The sequence below is a fragment of the Rhea americana genome, unplaced genomic scaffold, assembly GCF_003343005.1.
Source record: "Rhea americana isolate MKP2758 unplaced genomic scaffold, rheAme1 scaffold_149, whole genome shotgun sequence".
Taxonomy (NCBI): Eukaryota; Metazoa; Chordata; class Aves; order Rheiformes; family Rheidae; genus Rhea; species Rhea americana.
In genome coordinates, this window is record NW_028185583.1 from 434885 (window position 1) to 456061 (window position 21177).

At 38.1% G+C, this 21177-nt stretch overlaps 1 protein-coding gene across 1 annotated transcript in view; it reads right to left on the reverse strand.

The window, feature by feature from the left end:
• AIG1 (androgen induced 1) overlaps positions 1-21169 on the reverse strand; it is a 129227-nt gene extending 108058 nt beyond the window's left edge. The window contains exon 1 of the mRNA XM_085299265.1: positions 20853-21169. Within this exon, the coding sequence (XP_085155391.1) occupies positions 20853-20993 (141 nt within the window). The 5' untranslated portion in view covers positions 20994-21169. The remainder of the gene's footprint in view (positions 1-20852) is intronic.
• Between the last annotated feature and the right edge of the window lie 8 nt (positions 21170-21177).

Genomic DNA, 21177 nt, shown 5'->3' on the forward strand with positions numbered 1-21177 from the left:
GACTTTTCTTCCAGTCAATACAGGTTTAAACTTCACATAAGGATTCTGGTGCACAGATACTAGAGTAATAGTGTACTGTCTTGCTGACATGTCTCCCTGCTGGGGAGGTTTTAAACRTATTACCCGATTTCTGTGTTTCTCCTTTACCCAGACCATCTGGAGCACTGGTCTTAAACCTGTACAGTAAATAATCATTAACCAGTATATACTACRTATATGTGATTGCCATTTTCTACATTCATATAGAAACGTAATAAAAAAAAATTAAGCTGTGTCTCTCATCTAAAACTGCAAGTCATTTTATGACTGCAATGGCAGCAAAGATCAGATAGGCTCCTCCCATCCATAAGAATAAAAATAAGCTATTTCTGCATATTTGGGCATATATCTGTAACTGACACTCAGAAAGAATGAAAACACTACCATTTGCTGTCTGACAGTTCATACACTTACATACCAGTATTGCTTTTYAAAGCTGCTGTTTGATTTTTCAAACGTAACCATAGGTTGAGGTCTCACCTCAACCTGGTGACTGTCCAAAATCTGTTTCTATCTCCATAAAACCAAAAGACATAAAAAACCCACCAGTTTTGTCTTTTTCATGTAACTTTACAGTTCACTGTTTCCCAGTCATATAGAGAGCTCTTATTTTAAGCATTCTCTGTTGAGTTCTTCATGATGACATTTGATCCTGGATCTTTCCAAGTCCTAGTGTCAGCAGCAAACTAACATCAGTTCAATTTTTACCAAGATGGACTACATGAATAAATACTTGCCACTTAAGTATCTGTAAAACTATTTGCGCGTGAAATCCAAGTACTTTCTTCAAAAGGCTTATTAACATCTTAGAGCTAGCCTTTCCAACAGCTAATGGTATATTATTAAAGGGCTTGCCACGTGAGTAATTCCTGAGCTCTAAGGACTTGRTTTTCCACTGCAATGGATCTTGGGTTGTCATTGGTATCTATATGTAATGTGGACAAGATGCTAACAAACTAGGATGATGGGGTTTTTTCCACACTGTGGATTCATTTGTAAATGAAAATTCAAGAGGCAAGGCTAGGAAACACATAAGAGGATGTCATAACAGAACTATTTTCTGAGCAGCTGGTAAGGGCTGAAATCAAAGCTTCAGTTTGTCTTGAGATATTAGTCTCCAGTGTAACACCTTAGAGGCATATGCTTGAAAATATGACTAGCCTCAAAATGAGTCTACCGTTCTTCACCATTGCTCCTTAAAACTAATCAACAGAGAGAACACTCTGAATTTTAATGCCTTTAATGGCACCAGAATCAAATCTGTTGTGGTCTGTAGAGATATATGCTGCTAGAAAACGAGCATGGAAATCGTGGTAGGAGGGACTGATCACAGTTTTGTTCTGTCTCACCTTACACAAAATCCTGCCCTAAAAGATTCAGCCACATTCTCAATATATGCCCTGCTGTTCTTCCTCTTTTGTTTGGGCCCATAATACATTCTGGGCAGGATTTTCCAAGCATGTAGTGGTCTGTGAGCATCATATTCTAATGATGCTGGCAGGTGCCTAACTTTAACTGCAGCAAAGTTTTCGGAAAATCTCACATTTTATAAACTTACAATGAGTATGCAAATACTGTATGAGGGGCTTCCAGATAAGTCACACTGAAAGTCCATAACCAAGTCTTACATGCACCATCAGATGAAATTTTTGTTTGATATTTTTTCTAATAGTTTTTCCTTGATGTTCAGAATGCTTGATAAAATATGTGGATACTAGCTCTATATTCTGCATATTAAGATGAGAAATAGTTTCTAGTGCTGTTATACAATATTGTATTATTGTTTTATGTGAAGAAACTGTGAAGCAAAATTATAGCTCTTAAGTGTTACAACAAAATTTACACATTCTTTTAACCACTAAGGCTTACATTATTGCTTGGACTTCCAGAGAAATTCAGTTTGAAACCTACTGAAATTCATGACAACACWAGGTACAAAGCATTGGAGAATTGGATCTTGTTAAAACATTGTTCAATGAAACAATAATAGTTAATTTTACTGTCACATTTTATAGACAGATAAACTGAGGCACACAGAATTTACTGATTTTCCTGAGATGACATGTTAAGGCACAGGAGAGTCTGGAACAAAACTCCTGACTGAACTAGAATCACCGAATAATACTTTCGGCCTTGAGAGAAGACAGTTGGCAGAAATTCTTCAAGATTTGAATACCTAMCTCCCTTAGACATCTTTGAAAGGTCATACTTAAATATAGATATACACACTTAAACGAACACCGCTTGCTTTGTGCTCTTGCCTGCAAAGCTATCCCCATATGATAATCTTTTAATTGCCTATCACAGGGAAAAAAATTCTGGTAGCTACAGTGTGTTGTTACAGACCCTAGAACAACTCTAAACATTGCTACGTAAACATGAGAAAGTCTCCCCTCTGCTTCAGTTTATCTATTTACAGGATTAAATCTTTATTCTAATTGGAATCAACTTTGCAGAAGAAAGAGCCTTTATCCACCATGGGTCTAATATTCTATCATCTTGAACTTTTAGTCTCATCTACATCTGCATACAAAACAAGGATAAGATACTAGCAAAATAAGATGATAATAATTCATTTTACGAAGACGTAAATAATTCATTTTACAAAGAGGCCTCAAAACTGGATGAAGAATGCATAGAACTTCAAGCACTAACAAAGCTTAGATTCAAAAATTTTTGAAGAGAGTAGAACAGCAATACAATCACTGTAATTCTTGAAGTAATATTCTCAGAAGCAAATTGGGACTATGATTAATCAAGAACATAAACACCTAAAATTCTTTAACTGCCATGATTGTTTACTACTAATTAAGTGGGTAATTTTTTTCACACTCCATTTGCAGCAACATCTTCTGTTTGAAGCGCTGTAAAGATGTTGTGTTTGTCCAATACAAAACAAACACTTGTTAATTTCCCTTTTTGATGGGTCTGCACTTTGATCAACTCAGTTCCTTCTATGACTTCAGGAAAACTGGCTGTTAGATATTTATTCAATTTCCTAGTCTTAAGCACAGTGAGAAACGGTCATATGAAATGTTTGATAATCACTAACTTTGGCTCTTTACATTGTTATTCTGTGTCACTGTGGAGGAAAAAAACATTAAGCTGTGAAGAAGTCAGATTAAGTATAAATATCGATAATGCATCCTTTTGTTGCTGTGATTCTTTATAAAATATTTTGGCATACTTGGTGTATGCAAAAGGTCTGAAGCAAGGTTTGTCCGCACAGCTAGAAATCTGCCAGAAAACCATGAGGGAAGGAAGGATGTTTATAATTAGAGTAAGTCTGATTACTGTAAGCTTAAAGCTCAAATCAGGTAAATTATTTAGGATTTAGATTTTCAAATGATAAAATATTGCAAGCTGTTGTCACATGATTACAGATTAAAAAGGCAACTACTCTCAAAATTAAGTGTATCTGGAAGCTATCTACCACGTTTAACTGAGATCCTGTGGTAACAGATGCACAACCTTATCTGAATCTGAAGTGTAAAACAAGTCTTCCAATTTTGGGGTCCAGTGCAGTATGAACCAAGGACTAGTGCACTAGTATCATGTTAAAGGTGTCTATTAGTAAGGTTCAGTTGCATCTTTCTGATATTCTTCTTCTAGTATATAATTTTGAATCTTCAGATTTTCTTTTTAGACTAATTTAACTGAAATTCTTGTTGAGRAAGAGTAAATCATAAACCCTTATTCTGCCCATAGAAAAGTGTTAATTAACGAGATGACTGAAAACTGTAAACATAAAACATAAATCTAAAACGCAAATCCCCAAAGAGTTTGTGAACTAACTCAACACAAGTACCATTTCAACAGGTCAGCTCAATACCTTTTATTGTACCCCATATCCTCCTTTCTTTTATACCCATAAAAATATATATATTCCCTCTTTARATCTCAAAACCTTTGGGTTAGGGCCAGCGTTGCTTCTTCCTGAAGCAGGGTGATCTACTCAGCAGCTATGAAGGCTGGGTCCCTGTTTCTGGAATTCTTCATGGGTTGCACTGATATAGTAAGAAGAGGCTGAGTTTATAAGCAGAAAGACGAAAGTGTGCAGTCTGATCCCATTCTCCCACATGAATGCAGATGCTAAGGAAACAAGTAGCAGAGTGTATGCAGGTAGTACTCAGCTTTAGGGACTCTCTGATCTGCCTATATAACTGCTCCTCCTCTTCCTGAGAAAAAGACACTGAGCTGCGTGGAATTGTCTCTTGTGCTGAGTTTGGCTTGTGAACCACCAGTTGAACAACACCGCTAATGAACAACAAGAGCAACAACAAAATAGAGTCCCAGCACATAAATTCAAATTGTACTTTGGCTTAAGTATTTACATAACCATAGGCTACAATATAAACCAATTGATACAGACAGATACAAAATTCAGAATTGAGAAAGATCAACAGAACAATATTTTTCTCTCTRAAGAATGAATATGACAATCTCAACCCACCTTTCAACAAGGAACCTTCAGGTATAAAGGCCCAGTTTCAGAAAAACAGAGTAAAAACAAAGATTTTCTGTTTAAAAGAGGAGCGTCCACAAATCTAATCCTGAATCCGTGTTAAGCGGAACCTTCTCAGATATCAATAGCATCACCAAATGAATAAGGAATGGGTACTGAAGAAATTCTGACAATACTTTTTTGCAGTCTCCTTCATTGTCTCCTTCACATTCTCCTTCAACTTACCGATCCTTCACACACTTTTAAACAAATAATGAATAACAACTACTTAAAAAAATATTGTTCAGCAATGAAGCAATAATTCATGGACATGAAATACATTCCTCATTTCTCTCTCCATTCAACTTCACAGCTACATAAAGACAGTAACACAGTAAACAAGCCTCCTCCTCCTCAACACACTTCAAGTCATTCTTCCCACACACAGCTGCCACTATCATGCATATTTCAAAGCCTCCATCTGGGCTTGACAACTGTACCTTCCTTTCTTCCAGGCAAAAGAAATACACGTCCTACTCAAACATGCATGGACAATATCATGCTGTTTATTTCAGAAAAGAAACTGCCACTGATGTTCCAGAACTAGGTCATGTGGGTGTAAGCCCCCATGTTAACCTACATGTTAACCATGTACCTACTATATGTCCACTTTTCCCCTCCTTTTCCAGTCAGAAATTATCTCCAGGAAGAATGTGAGGATTTGTGGTACTTGTCCAGGCTGCCGAATGTCTGATTTTTCTGGATAAACATCCACTGCTCACATAGGGATTAACTTCACAGTATATATCCAGTATGTTCAACATATCCCAGAAATTCTTGATTTGTGCTGCATGTGCTATAAAATGCAGGTACACCTTCTTCYGATCACAAATACGGCAATACTACCCATGGCTGCTGCAGACTTTGAGGATGCCCTAAATATGCAGACATAAGGACCACATCTTAGACTCTCCTTGCAGCAAGATCATCCTTCCAGCATCACAACCACCCATTCTCAACATCTATGGTAGCAGCCCACACTTTGCCATTTATGCTGCTGCTTCTGTTCCTTTCTCCTTCAGCAGCAGCCTTTCCTCTGCTCACCCATCCTATACAATYAAATATGCCTTCCCAGATTCATCATGCAAACAAGCATCCTATCTCTCTCCATCTCTTGCTCTGCAGCAGCTGAGGCGGTATCGGAGTTGAAGACAGTATCCATAGCAAGACTGGGAAAGGGTGAGGCCAAGATAGGATATGATTTTTGTCTTGGAGAGGAGAAGAAAGTGGAAACGGAATGCAAATCAGCGTGGAGCCGCTCCACCAAGGGGTACAAGCTGCTGCTAAGAACAGTGTATTCTCTCATCAGACCTAGTAGCAGTCACTGTTCCCCTGACAAATACCCACACATTTCCCAGCCCTCTGTGGGCAGCAGTAGCAGCGAGTGAGTCATTGAGTCAGACTGGGTAGGCTGGAGGTGAAGTTTGATTATCTGGACAGTCCTGCTTTAACAGTCAGTCTCAATTCCAGGCCCCACCTCATCCTGCCAAAAACCCCAAAGGCTGAATAGGAGTAATCCATGGGCAGCATCTGGCTCACAAATCACTTCCTAGACCACCTGAGATAGGGGATGGTTTAAAATATAAGTTGTGCAACAAAGATAACTCTATGAAGGGGTTTTAGTAACTATATATCCAGCAAATTTCAGTGGCTTGTATGCTGGGCCTGCAGTTGGTTTAGCTTATGACTCTCCACAGAGGGATGTTGTAAAGCTTAGTTAGCTAGTATTTCATAAGTGCTTTGAGATCTCATCGTAAAAGGTGCAACAGTACTACAAAGCAATTATACCTTTAGCAAGACACTTGCTACTATATTAATTTTGTCCAAAAGAGAAATCAAAGTTCTCCACGTACATAGGCCTTGCTTCTTCCTTGGAAAACGGAGAACTAACAAGATGATATGAAAATAAGTATCTAAAAAATGAACGGACAAGGTTGGCTATTCGGAACAGGAACTTTCTATCTATTTACATTATTTATCTATGCTTTCTTTCAGGAAAACCACTAAGAGGGAAAACTGCAAAGGAGACCCTACTAGAAGCCTAGAGCACTCACTGTACATGCTAGGGAAGAGATACAGCCTACGCCTTTTGCCACCTTACAGCCACTACCTGTCTTCCTACTTTAACACTATTTCCAACAAACTRAGATATGGCCTTGATTTCTATAACCTGATCACTCAGGTTTAAAGTTTTTTTTTTTTTATTTGTAGTGCTTTGGCATTTTATGTAGACTGCTGGTACATTTAATCATTTCAGCAGTTTCCTCCAGTAAATCAGGAGACATCATATTAATAAAAGATGGGGCTGTTCCAGGTTTCATTCATAATGCTGAATCCTCATTTACCTGGTTTAAAACAATCCTTTAAAAAGGTCGGTTTTCTCTATGGACTTCTGAATATCAAGGATATGTTTTTTATAACACAAGATGCAGAAAATATACATTCAAGGCCAGAGTCCTGAAGCTGTGTAGAAGGTGCAGACAAAGAAAACACTGGAGTGACAGAGAAGCAGTGCTAACTGGAGACTGCACCACCAACCCACCGAAGAGATCTCCTCTGACCATATACCACTGAGACACAGGCACATCATGCAAATAAGCATCTCATATGACTGTTTTACTTCCATCAGAGMAATTCTTTGTCTGGCATAGTATCTGGAACTCTATGTAGTCATATTCATTGAGAACAAGACTCAAAAATGGAAAAATGTCAGGTCTGAGAGGAAAAGACTGGACAAAAGTAGGCTTCACTTATAGCACACTACTATTCTTTGGTTACTTCTTCAAAATACTTACTGATCCCTGTAGACAGGATGCAGTCAATGAAAAAAAAAAGACTCAACAGTATGTTTTTTGGATATGACTTGTTATTCTATCTTCTCCTTGCTTTCACTTTTATATTTCAAATTCACATTTGCTGTCACTACCTCTCAGTACAGATATAATTCCTGTGAATTATAGGAGACCTACGAATGATTTGCAACTTTCAAGATTACATTGCTCCCATAACAGTGGTCTTGCCCTTGGTAAAGGAAAATAAAGCAGGTTTTCAATGAATACAGCTGGTAAAATATTTCTGACTTACAATTTCCCACTGCAGATGCTGTTTGCTTTGTAATGTAGATTTCGTCCAAATGTTTTAATGAAAATGATCAAGTGTTTTGTTTTCACTTGGTCAGTCCAACGGCACTGAAACCATGAATTGAATTTTTTCTAATTTTTTTATTAGAAATTGTAAGACTGACTTTTTCTTGCAATTTTGAATAAATTCATAATTTCTATATTTACAATCACACCAGAAGAGATTAAAAAAATCAATAATTTAGGGTCTTATCTTGCAAGGTGCTGAAAACTCTCATATTTATAATTCACATGCAGTATGATGTGGGTGCTAGGTACCATACACAACTGGAAGCCTGACCACAACTCCTGTGCCAATTAAGCAGAAGGGTATGAATCACAGAATCACAGAATGGGTAAGGTTGGAAGGCACCTCTGGAGGCCATCTAGTCCAACTCCCTGCTCAAGCAGGATCACCTASAGCATGTTAGACAGGATCATGTCCAGGTGGGTACTGGATATCTCCAGAGAAGGAGACACCACCGCCTCTCTGGGCAACCTGTTCCAGTGCTCTGTCACTCTCATAGTAAAGAAATTCCTCCTCATATTCAGGTGGAATTTCCCGTGTTTCAGTTTGTGCCCACTGCCTCTTCTCCTGTCGCATGGAACTACTGAATAGAGAGTTTAGCCCAATCCCCTTGACACCTTCCCTTCAGATACTTATAGACATTGCTRAGATCCCCCCTCAGTCTTCTCTTCCCCAGGCTGAAGAGGCCCAGCTCTCGCAGCCGTTCCTCATAGGGCAGATGCTCCAGCCCTCTGATCATCCTCGTAGCCCTACGCCGGACTCTCTACAGCAGCTCCATGTCTCTCCTGTACTGGGGAAAACAGCTGGGTATGGGTAACAGAGAAACACTATCTGCCTTCTAGCTGCCAGAGGTAATGCCAAAATACTTCTGTAGATCATGACCCTTACAAGACCCACACATTTTATGTAATGCTTTATCATGAGGCGGTTGTGAGCATTGGTTGCAATGGCATGCCACACAGATCAAACCCTGTGGTAGTGCCAAAGAGCATCTAAGGCCAGTTACTGGAGGGATCTACATTGTATATGTGTATATACTTTTTAGTAACGGACCTTCATCCCGATCAGCTGGGAGCAACAGGACGAAGGCTACTGGTGCTGTTAGTTTTTGTATGAGTGCTGAGTGTTTCTGTTTGTGTTGATCTGCATGGCTGGTCACGTATACACGTGTTGTATACATGTGTTTGTAGGTGTACTTACTGGGCACATGCTCCATCTCTCTACTGGTTGGACCTGGGTACATGGAGCTGCAGCAGGCTCATCTCTATCAGGCTACCAGATTCAGCAACCTCTCACAAGAATGGAAACACTTCCATGAAGGTTTGTGTAGAAAGTTACCACTATGAAATGCAGCTTTTCCCCTTCCCCTGCTTCTGTATTCTAAACCATAACAGGTATATACACCTGCAGTACACACCTGCATGCACTCCCAAGTCACTTACACAAGCAAGGACTAAATACTTACATATGCTCACACAAAAAGAAGGCTTTTCCTATTAACAACAATAATAATCAGTAAGCTAGGCAATATTTCAAAATATTTTTGTATGCCTCACTGAATGCAGCCTGTTTCCATCCTTACAATGACAATTATGCGATCAATTTACTTATTACAGAATATAAAATACAACTAAAATAATTTCAGCATCTCACTAAAAATATATAAATCAAAAAAAAAAGATAGAAAATGTTTGAATAAATACTGATCAACGATTATCCCATACTCCACATTATTTAGATTTTTGAATTGAAACATCAATTTCTATCAAGGATCTGTTTCTGAAGTGGAAAATTTATCATTAAAAAATTGCATGGCAGACCAAAAAAAGTGACTAGATTTTAAAACCATAATAAACATTACAATCTTGATCCATTATGCTGAACACTTATGGGTGTTTTATCCTGTAACCCAGATGGTTAAAAACTCACTCAAAACTAGCAAGCAAACGTAAGACTTGTACATAATAACATGATTCTGAAAGCTGTTTCTCTGAGGCTATCACTAGACTGAAATCAAGCCTTTCTGAAGAGAAATGATTGATTCTTTATTTCTGCTGGGCTACACAGTGCTTTAAAAAGACATGATAATGAAACTGTATAGGTCAGGTATTTGGTATAGACAGGGTGAGGGTGCAGAAAATAAAACAGCGAATGAACAGTGAGAAAAGACAGGATGTGTGCATGGTGGGAAAAGAGTCTAATGAGTACAGTGTTAATAAAAACCAGAAACACTAGACAGGACAACATAGGCTTTTGGAAGAAGATTTGTTGAGCAACTGGATCTGAGATACACAGATAAAAGATCAAGGAGATAGTGCTAGGTAAGAAGAGATTAGAAGGAATGGGGGTATTAGAAGGGGATGCACCAGTTGCTACGAGCAAAGAAGAGCAGAAAAAATAGTGACACCTAACAGCTGTCTGTAACTGAGTAGCCTAAATGATAAGGGYGAGAGTGGAAAAGGACAAAGTGGAAACATCCTCATTCACATGGCTCATAGTAGATACAGAATCAGCCCCTGCACACCCTAAGACATTTATAGTTTTTTTTTAGATGTTGCAGTAGGACGAATAACACAGAATATTATCCCTGGAAATTTAGAGGTGTTTAGCTTATGAAATTAGGCTGGCATGGAAGTCAAGGCCATCTGAATACCAATCTTCCATAATCATATGTTTAGAATTAGGAACAATCATTAGCTTCTCAATAAATACAGGAATATCCCTTTCTAGCCATGGTAGGTCATGAGACAGCTGACCTTAAAGCTGTCTGTTCTCTCTTGTTAGCTGGAGTTCTCTGACATTCAAAAACTTAAGTGTTTTGTACTTCAAACCAAAATTTTCTAASTGTGGTTCATTAACCGGTCAACTAAAATGATTTCAGTAGTAACAGGCCATTTTACTCCTAAATGTGCACAGTGTGTGGAGAGATGACAGAACAGATTTTATAAATGCAGTTTAGTGTTTTCATATGATGCGCAGCATGAGTAAGTAACAACTATGTCAAATCTATGCAAAGATGCATATGCATTACCAAAAGCCCCAAATCCCTTTTAGCTTCCGGAATGTCCAGTTTAAAAGTACAGTGCTGCGCATCAGTTGTACAAGGTAAAGGTTTCTTTCATGATTCATTCATTCCCCAGAGTTACCCCTGGAAAGCACAGGAACGCAGCTAATTGTGTCTAATGCACATGCAGATTTTCAGTTCTTGGAACACAGCTATAACGAGTAAATTAAGGTCAAGAAAGTCTTCACAGCATGGAGTTTTAATGTGCTGAAGTGAACAGCAAATGGGGACTTCTGCATCTGTCAATGCATATGGCTTCTAACTAAGGGCAAAGTTTTGCAAGCACCTTCCACTTTGCAGAAGAGTGCTAAGCTAAACAGGCTGTGTGCAGGGAAGTGGTACTGTATAATGTGTGTGTGTGTGTGTGTGTGTGTATGGCTGTGAGTGTGGGTGTGTGGGTGTGGGTATATGGCTGTGCAGGAGAAAGAAATGGGGGAGGGGACAATAGAGGAAAGGGAGTCTGAGACCTAACACATGCAGTTTTTGCTACAAAGTACTGGCTACACATCTTGTTTTTCCTCTTATCATCCTCACAGCTGCCAGCCAAATACCTAAATAACAGTTTGTTGCAACACCAGGCTCATCAGCATGGGGCACTCTTTTACCTACTCACCTCAGGTACAAAGTCATCCTATTAGCTCTTCCTTTCCTCTCCCACTTTCTCTGCACTCTTCAGAGAGCTGAGCCTGAACAAGTAGCTGGGCATAAAAAGCCCAATCTTCTCTAGAGCAAACTGTTCTACTGAAGTGTCTCAGGATCACAGAAATGCTAGGCTGAACGTCAGTYATATGAAATGCTTCCACCACTTTAGCCACAAGCTCTTTAAGTGTCTTACAGTGAAAACATGCCTTCTGCATTCATACATTTATCATTTTATATAACAGTATTAAAAGTCAATAATTTCTTTTCTTTCTCTTGCATCTGATGAAGTACATTTAGGAGCATATGCCACCTGTGCTCTGCATGTGGAACTCCCACTCCCACCAGATTCTAATAATAATAGCAATAATAATAAATAACAATTTGTTACTTATGTGGTGCCAGGACCAAAAGGCTTTGAGATACCTGATAAAGTATACACAAATGGAGCGCACACACACAAAAAAACTAAGTAAATTCACCATCAGGTGCAAAAAACCCTAGGTTTAAAAATAAATATTTTAGCAGTATACAAAGGCAGGCAGAGCTTTTCAAAAGCATGCAGGAGCCAATCAATTCCCAATAAAGTTCCTTATTAAGTCCTAATACATCCAACTCAAGTAATCTAAAGTGTCTAATACCATTCCTAGAGGTTTACAGTTCATTTAAGTTGTTTCACATAAACTAACTCATGGCACCTCCCCCTCCACTACCTTTCTTGCCCATTCAGATATGGTTTACTTATACCTTGCTTTATAAGAAAAGTTAGCAAGTAATTAGTAAGTTAGCAAGGGATTTGGCCTTCTACTCTCCTGCACCTTCTGCTCGAGTTTACCTTTACCAGGACACCTAACATTCAGCTGGTAAAAATTCAGCGGTACTACTTTTGTCTTAAGCTATACTGTAGACTGTCCTCAAGCACTTCGTAACTAATGTGACAAACACCGACAAAAATACCTGAGCTATGTCAGTTGCATATATTTCAGAGGAAATGATATAATTGTACCCTTTGGCAAATGTGTTCATGGAAAATCCTACCGTAAACAGGATGCTTGCAAGGACAGTGGCAAGACAAGATATTCAGGGAACATAGCATCAGCCATTCAAATGTTTGTTTCAGACTCCAGAGGGTAAATTGCATGGACTGACCTAAGTCTTCAGGTCAAGACTTCAGGACAGACCAAAAATCTTCAAATAAATGAAAATCAGCTTCTAATTTCCTCCCAGCATTTTGCGTAAGCTTAATTGTTTCTAGCCAATAGAATCTCTAAATTTTGCAGTATATTGCCAAAAAAACAACAAACAATGTCAAATATTTTTGAAGAGAGTGTAAAATACTCTGAGGTACTGGGAAATTGATGATGAAAATCCTCTGAATGCTTAATCCCATGAATTGAGGGGGAACCACCAGATTTTCAGGTTTTTATTTAAGTCTTACAAAAGCATACTTGGAAAGTTTAATTTAGTTTAGATTCTTCCTTTCAGGAAGTCCAGAAGTATTACTTCAGCTTTCAATGGATTTTTTTCTTCAAATTTAACTTTTCCATCCACTGAAATTAATTATACTTTTTTTCAGTTGTATTAAATTTACTATATTGAGTTGAAAAAAAATCTTGCATAGTAAATGATAAGAATAACATAAGAAAGGCTGTAAGGCTTTGAAGACAAATAACAAATCCAGAGTTTTCAAAAGTAGGGTATAGAGGAAAATACAGCTATTAAAAYAAATGCAGGTGAATAAGGCAAAACTTGGAAAAGCTCTCATTAGAAAATATATTCACTCCATTCACAGTACCAACAAAAAATTTGGGCTTCACTTAGGTCCTCAAAATAATTCTAGGCAATGTCAATTTTCTTTTCACCTTATATGCTGTATATATACCTGGACATCTCAAGGTGAGAAGACCAGATTTAGCAGATTAAGCAATTTAAAAGAACAAAAATGTACATGAGAGGAATTTGATGTTTTACACGTGCGCACTACAAGCAATAATATAATTTACTTTTGAGTATAAAAATGTGTCCAGTATCGTGTGAATYTCTTACATGCCAGTTCTTGTTTCTCTAACCCTGCTGAAAGCATACAAACCTTCCACTGGCGTTGGGCTCTTTAACATTTAATCACTGGAGTTCCATTATCAATTAAAACTGCAAATAACAAGGAATTTTCCATCTTTGCTGAGCTCCTCCCAGCATTAGAGTCTAAATTAAACTACCACAATTAGAAAAATGCTTTCCAAATACCACAGTAAGATAGGCAGGCAGTGACAACTCCAATGAGTAGGGAAATCATCAGTGATAGGGAAAGTCACAGCACAGAAGTGGCTGCATGCAATGGAAGGAATCTGAGATACTTTAATTTTATTGCTTTGTTTAGATAAATAAACATTTGGCATAATCTCTTGAAACAAATCTACACTGTACCACATTTAATATATTGCAGAATTGCCTGTTTCTTTCAACTTTGATTAAATTTTATTGTAGTTTCATTTTGTTCAAATTTACATACATATTTCTGTGGAATGTCAGGGTTCTTTATGTAATTTCATAAAGTTTTTCTATTTATGCCTTTAAACAACTTTATGTCATTGTGCTGTACTGTGGCTTATTAGCATATTTCAATCTCCATCAAACCTATAATAAAAGATTACTGAGGTTATTACAGTCTTAAAATTCTAAACTTTAGCTTTTATTGTTTGAGTGGTTCCCTACATTCAGTTATAGAGATCAAGTTTAATTTTTTTTCAGCTTAAAGATAAAACAAATACCCATGTGAACTTCTACTCTAATATTTTTGTACATCCTCAGCTTGTTGTAGCTGCAAAGATTCCAGGAAAATTTGATTTTTATTAAAAACAATTCTAACTTAAAACACTAAGTTTGAAATTTTCTATCCTAGTTAAGGATTTAATAGGCTATATAAATCTTTAGTAGAACTTAAGAAGGACTGTCTCACAAAATTTGCTTCTTGTATAAACTTGCACGGTCTCATTAATATAATATAAATACAGTTATAATGTAAAAAATATATCAACGAAATATTTTATTATGGACTTACATTTATAACAAATCAAGGACGTTCAAAACCTCAATTTTGATTTCAGCATAGGAACTCCCTGAGATACACTAGATGTGTTATTATTATTCAAACAACTGTTTAAAATACAGTAATGTTATGAACTTTGCCATATGGAGGCATATAAGAATAATCTAGCTATCCCTGACACTAAAATAAAATTATAAAGAAAATCCTCCAAATGTAATGCAATGTATTTAAGATTTTTTTTCAAAGGGGAATAGAAAATCCACTAAACCAGCTTCTTGAAGTTGTCATCATTTGAAACCGTTCTGGCAAAACCCTACAGATTTGACATTGTTTCATAATATAGCACTATTACCTAAGTTATGAAATAATATTACTGCCATTAGTTATATCTATAATCATAGTAAGTGATCCCAATTTGTCCTCTCTTCAGCCAAGCCTGCTGCCAACACAAACATTTCCTGACAGACACAATTTTCCCAAGAGTTGCCAAATTAAATGTTTAACATATTTAAGTCCAACTGTAAAATAAAAACATGCTAATAGAATGTGGAAACGGAACTCTTCAATGCAGTTCTCAAATCCCTTTCAATCTGTAAGAGCACTACAAAAACCAAGTGGAAAATATGGTCTATGAATAAGAAATGGTGATACTACTACATTTTATTACTGCACTGACAGCACAATACATAACTGTTTCTCTGACATATTTACAGCCTAAGAATGAAAAAAAAATCTAAAACATACACTTATTAAAAGGCTCTGTTACATACATCATTGCCTTTTCTCACAAATGCATTAAGTGCAATTAAGAAACCTCACCTTGTTATTCTTCAAAGAGAAATCTCTTAAGTTTCTCTGTAGACTGATAAACACTGGCTATTGTATTCTCTGTTATAGTAGAGAACACTGAGATATTTAGAAATGGTGATKAATTACCTCTGGGAGTAATAAATAATAATATTTTACACTTCCGTAATCTTTTCATACAGAAGCAATAAAACACTTGACAAAGGTGCGTGACTATCAGGGCAACTCAACAGATGATGAAAGAGAAAAGCAGAAGGTGAAATTAATTTCAGCAGAGGAAAACTGGGAAAAGTGTCATATAATTATATTCCTCAGACTGTGGAATTTGTTTTCACTTGTGACCTCTGGGTTGTGGTAAGTTTAACCTGCACACTTTGCAATGAAACTTGCTCAATTTCAGATGTCAGGCTGCTGGCACAGTTTGGAAGAACACAAATTGCCTTTTAATCTCCAGACATCAGCTAGGAACTGTAGAAGTTCAAGAACCTCATGTAAAAGAAACTAAGAGTTTACAGAAGCCAATCAAAAGAATCTCATAATCTTTAACACAGCAACAGAAATAAATGAAGGACAATAGCACACATACTAGATGTTAGGTATATATATTTATATGACAATAGAATTAAATTTGTGAAGTATTTGATTACTTGGATAATGATTGACACAGTAAATCAATGTTACTTTCAAAATTCTGCTTTACCTTGAAGAGGTAAAGAGCAAAATCTGTACTTTGTTGTTATAATTTAATTAATATTAGTGGTAAGAGAGTCTGTGTAATGTAATAGCATATTATGAATATTAAGGCATTGTGATTTTATAAGGTAACCAATAAATCTATTGCTAATACGGAGGTTATTTTATTTTATAACAGGTAATGACTATATTGACTGTTTGCAATTCAGATGGCTTTTTGACCTTTACTTAAGGAAAACTCCCAATTTATTCTTCACTTCTGAATCTTCTGGCCTCTGACATTTTCTGGTCATCTTACTTCTCATTATCATCACTAAACCAAACTTGGGCATATCCCATCTAGAATATTTAGATGGGATTTTTTTACCCATGCATTACCCAAAGCATTTTTACTCATGTTTTAAGCTGTTAGATTTCTTCTTATCTAGAAAATGTACCTCATATAATTTAATATAAATAATACACTAAGTAAGTTTAACTTAAATGATAGGTATACAAACTCTAGTTTCTAGTCCTATTCTTGATAATATGCCTCTCTAAAGTTTTCCAAAGGGAAGAAATAAACTAAGTTCTGATGACTCATTTAAACTTAATCAAATTAAAGACATTTTCTGCATGTACAGCAAAAATGTGCTTGTGAACAAAACTGATACATGTCTTTTGCAGAACCCAGGCCATGTATAAAAGTAAATACAGGCAAACAGACACTTTYGCTTTTTTAATGAATAATAAAAGTACGAGGCCTGACAAGTCTGTATATAATTAATTCCTCTCTAGCTTTGGTTGCCCTGAATCAAGAAGTATGAATACCATGTTAACATTCTGTTATTCAAAATAGGACTGTTAACAAATCATAAAACCTGAGACTCCTTCTAAAATTATAGCCTTGGTTTCTGTCTCTGTAACTATCTGTCTGAGATCCCTTAAGGTCAAAAAAACCCAAACTGTATTTTGTTACTATATGTTTATTTATATGCAATTGTATCGTGTTTTATTCTAGCATTGTTTGAGGAATAAAGTTTTCATAGAAATTGCACAATGAAAAATGGAAGCTATTTATACTAGGGCATCCTTTGTTAATGAGACATATGGTCTTCCTTTGGCACTTGCAGGCTCCACTTAATTCCAAACACAAATTCTATTTATTTTTTTGCCTCCTCTCTCCACAGTAGTAAGAGAACCAAGAGAAACTGAAGAACAAAACTTAATCCTTACAATAGTAAAAATCCTGTCATTTTAGACAAGTTGGTGCAAAGGATTCGTATGTATGTTTATGAAGACAGGGGTGTGACTGCAATGTATGCCAGATGACCCCGTTATCTTTAATTCTGCTATCTCAAGTGCTTAAAGAACTGAACAAACAGTGCTACAAGTGGGGAAGACTTGTGTGGCTGACCAACCTGCTGCAATTAATCCTTTCATACTGGCATCATTTTCACCCTAACCTAACTTTTCCTATGAGGCTCAACAATAAATTCATGAGTTGTGGTGCAGGGATCAGTGCAGCAGTCCAGTACTGAAGTACCAAAACCTGTAAATAGTGAATCTGAGTCTAAAAAGGTAGCTATACAGATCTCTTGAAATATCTTGAATCTAATTCTTTGCCTTTCGAATGAAACAAAACATCATGGTGCAGTTATGAAGCAGCCTGAATATTCAGCTCAATAATTTAATCTGCCTGGCTTAGTGACTGATCTGGGCAGCAACTGATCACCTCTGTATACCTCAGCTTACCTCTGTATAAAATGAAGATAAGGATACTGCTGTTTTCTAAAGGATTTTGGAAGTTTGAAGAGGAGAAATGATTGCTAGCAGCAACAGTGAGGAACATCACCAGTGTACTGACAGTACAATATTCATTTCAGAACATCTCTTCATAAATCAAAAAAAATCCCCTCTATTGACATGGATATTTTAGGGAGAGTGGCCACCACATTCACAACTGCAAAGAAACTGAGACAGTACAAGACAGTATATAACAACAGTTAAAGTCATCAGTAATGCTTATTCTCTCCTTTACTCCAAGGACAGGAGACATTAAGCATGAATATCAGCATCTAAGTAAATATTACTTAGGTATGAACGTGCAAAATATTATTGTATGAAAATCTAAAATAACATGGATGGGCAGGTAAAACAGATAAATGCAAACTTTTAGAAACGGCAAGTCACTGCACTCTCTAAAAGATATCCTCTTTTCAAACAACATAGCATTGCGCAGAATATTACAATCTTTAGCTTTGTATTGAACAAATTCCTCTTAATGCTCAACTGCTATAAACAATCTAAAGCTTATAGATCTACTTTTCATATTAATATATATATTTTGAGCATTTTGCTATGTCTTATATTTTACTTTAAAGGTGTTTTAGTTCTTACTTTAGATAAGTTTAGATTAGTTTTTCATAATTTGATTCAAAATTATGCTACATGCAAATAACTAAATAGCACCTCTGCAAAGCCAGCTATCTAAATCTCTGAGGCACTTACTGATGCTGAGAGTGAAACGTCCCACTACAACTAGATATATAGAAAAGATTCCAAAACGATTTTCACATTCAGTTCATAAAGTCACTTCTACAAAAACTAGTAGCATTTTCTGGAAACCAAAAGAACTTCTACATGCTCCTGTGATGTCAAAGATGAAATCTCTGCTTGTGGAGGAACAATCTGTAGCAAAAACATGTCTGCCAAAACTCTGGCATTGGTGTTATTTTGTCTAGACAGCCTTTGAATATGACTGACACAGCAACATGGCACATGGTTGAAGAAACTGAAACTTACGGACGAGCTTTTTAAAACTTAGTTAACATACAGGATTTTGGAAGTGTGCCTAACATCCTCGAACCACTCCTCCTGGAATCCTCCTCAGGAATCACAACAGAATTTTGCTTCTTGAAGTCTCCCAGTTGTCCCAGGAGACATAAAGAAAGATCTGCTCAGATAAGATGCTACCAGAGGTATTTGGACAGAATTAAATATTGTTAACAAGTTGAGCAGGCAATCTGCTGACTAGGCATCAAGAAAGAAAAGTAGTTGTGTCCATTATTTGGAAGGAATCAAGATTATTAGGAACTATTAACCTTTTCTTGACCACCAGACTTGACTATGGGTAAGACATGACATCTATGAGCTAAAGGACAGAAGTGACTAATTGCAGCTGACAACTGCTCTAGTCTTTGTTTTATAAAGCATTACACATTTACTTGACCTTCTGGGCTGTAAGTAGAAGTTCAGAAGTTCAGAAGTAGCCTGAAACGTGTATACTTTGGTGGGAAAGTCCACATGAACTTGTCATAGACAGTACACTGTAATTTCTTGGGAAATAATGAATATCATGCACTCTCAAATGTCACTTGCAGTGCATGGCAAACAGCCTTAGTCCACTTAATACTCCAGGGACTGTTCGAACTATAAAAACAGAGAAAAAGGTGAAGGAGATTCAAATACAAGGTTGTCGCCTTTTAGCTTTAGTTGGTTCACATCCAATTCAACTGTCACTGAAGTCAACAGCTCCACCTTAACTTAATGGCATTTGACTCTAACTTCTATCAATCAGTATCACTGATGGTACTATTCAGCAGCCCAAAAGGAAAAAAAGAAAAAAAAWTTAGACATTAGTTTGCATTCCAGAAAAAAATCCAGGCCTTAAGACACCCTTTTACAATGGTAGTAAAACTATTCATTTGGCCATGGATCCTCAGAGGTCCAGTCAATTTTTGGCACTCATCAACAACAAAAAAAACTGTCTTGGTTAAATAAAAAATATAGTAGTTGTTTCTTTTCTCTAAAAAAAATAAATATGGAGCTCAATGGACCTTATCTTAATGCTGTGCGTGCCTGACCTACTAGGTTAAGTTTTTGAGTTTGGTTTCCAAATTCACAAACTCAACCCACTGACTGGCTATCAAATGAGTAGGCAGTTAATATAGCAACACTTGTGAAACAAGAATGGGGTCCTGAGAAAGGTTTTATCGCAAGGGAACACTGAAGTAGAGGCTTTTTCAGACTTTCTAACTCAGTAGGARCTATAAAATGTATTGTCTAATTACACTCTGGGTTCATAAAAAGAAAAAAAATGCTTTGACTCTAGGTGCTAGATGAAAGTTGCTATCTTATTTCTGCATCAGGAACCAACTTTCTCTTCCCATCTCTTTTCCTCCCATCCCTCTCCTCCCAAGTGCACTGGAAGCAACCCTGCAATGGAGGCAGCAAGGCTACAAAACTGGGGGCAAAAATGGCCCCTGACCAGCAAGGTTCAGCCGCAGCACCTGGGGGTTTCCAACAGGCTTACTAAACACTTGATAGTTCAGGATCTGGATCCTTACAAAGAAAGGGGAGAAGAAACATCTTTGGTTTAATAGGTTGATTTATGAGTTTGGAACCAAAGCGAACTGGATCTGGCAAGTCGAGTCGCTCAGTAGGTTTTGTGTTACTCTCTTGCTAGCACCTGCCCGGAAAGATTCCTCCGGTGGACCGGAGGGAACAAGGCATGCCTTCTACGTAGACAGCACGTTTTATGAGGTTGGAGCCAAACACTGCGACCAGCAGGTTCTGGTGTTTACTGCCAACCATTATAAAGAAGGCGAAACATGGCACAAGCGTTGCCACAACGGGGCTCCGTGCCGCCGCGGCCCGCTGGCACGCGGCAGCTCCGTGGCTTTTTCCGTGTCTTGTCTCCTCGCCAACCGCCCAGCTCCACGGCCGTCGCGCCCGACTGGCTCCTCTCACGGCTGGCCGGGGAGTCACAACATGTCGCCGTCCCGCTTTAAGGTCACCTCATGGCGCTGCTGTCGAGCGGGGCCGCACCGCTGGGGGAGGGGGGAGGGGGACGGGCCCGCCTCCGCGCGCGGCAGCGGCCGTTACGCGGGCGGGCCGGCGGAGGGGGCACGGGCCGGGGCCGGGGCACTTACCAGGTCTATGAAGGTCAGAAATTTCCAGCTGCCTCCATAGGTCTGATGCGCGGGCATGTCAATGGCCTTGTAATTGCACAGGATGGAGCAATAGGACAGGAGGATGGCGGCGCGCAGCACCTGGCACGGCACCAGCGCCATGTTGCACGCTGCGCAGGGGCGGCCTCCGCGGCGGCGGGCGCAGAGGCAGCGCTGCCCTGTGGGTGTGTCGGTGCGGGCGGGCCCCCTGCACCCCGGCTGTGCGGCGGCGACGGGTGTCCCCCGGGGCCGAGGCAGCGGGAAGAAGCGGTGGTGGCGGCGGCGGCGAGCGGCGGGGCCGGCGCTA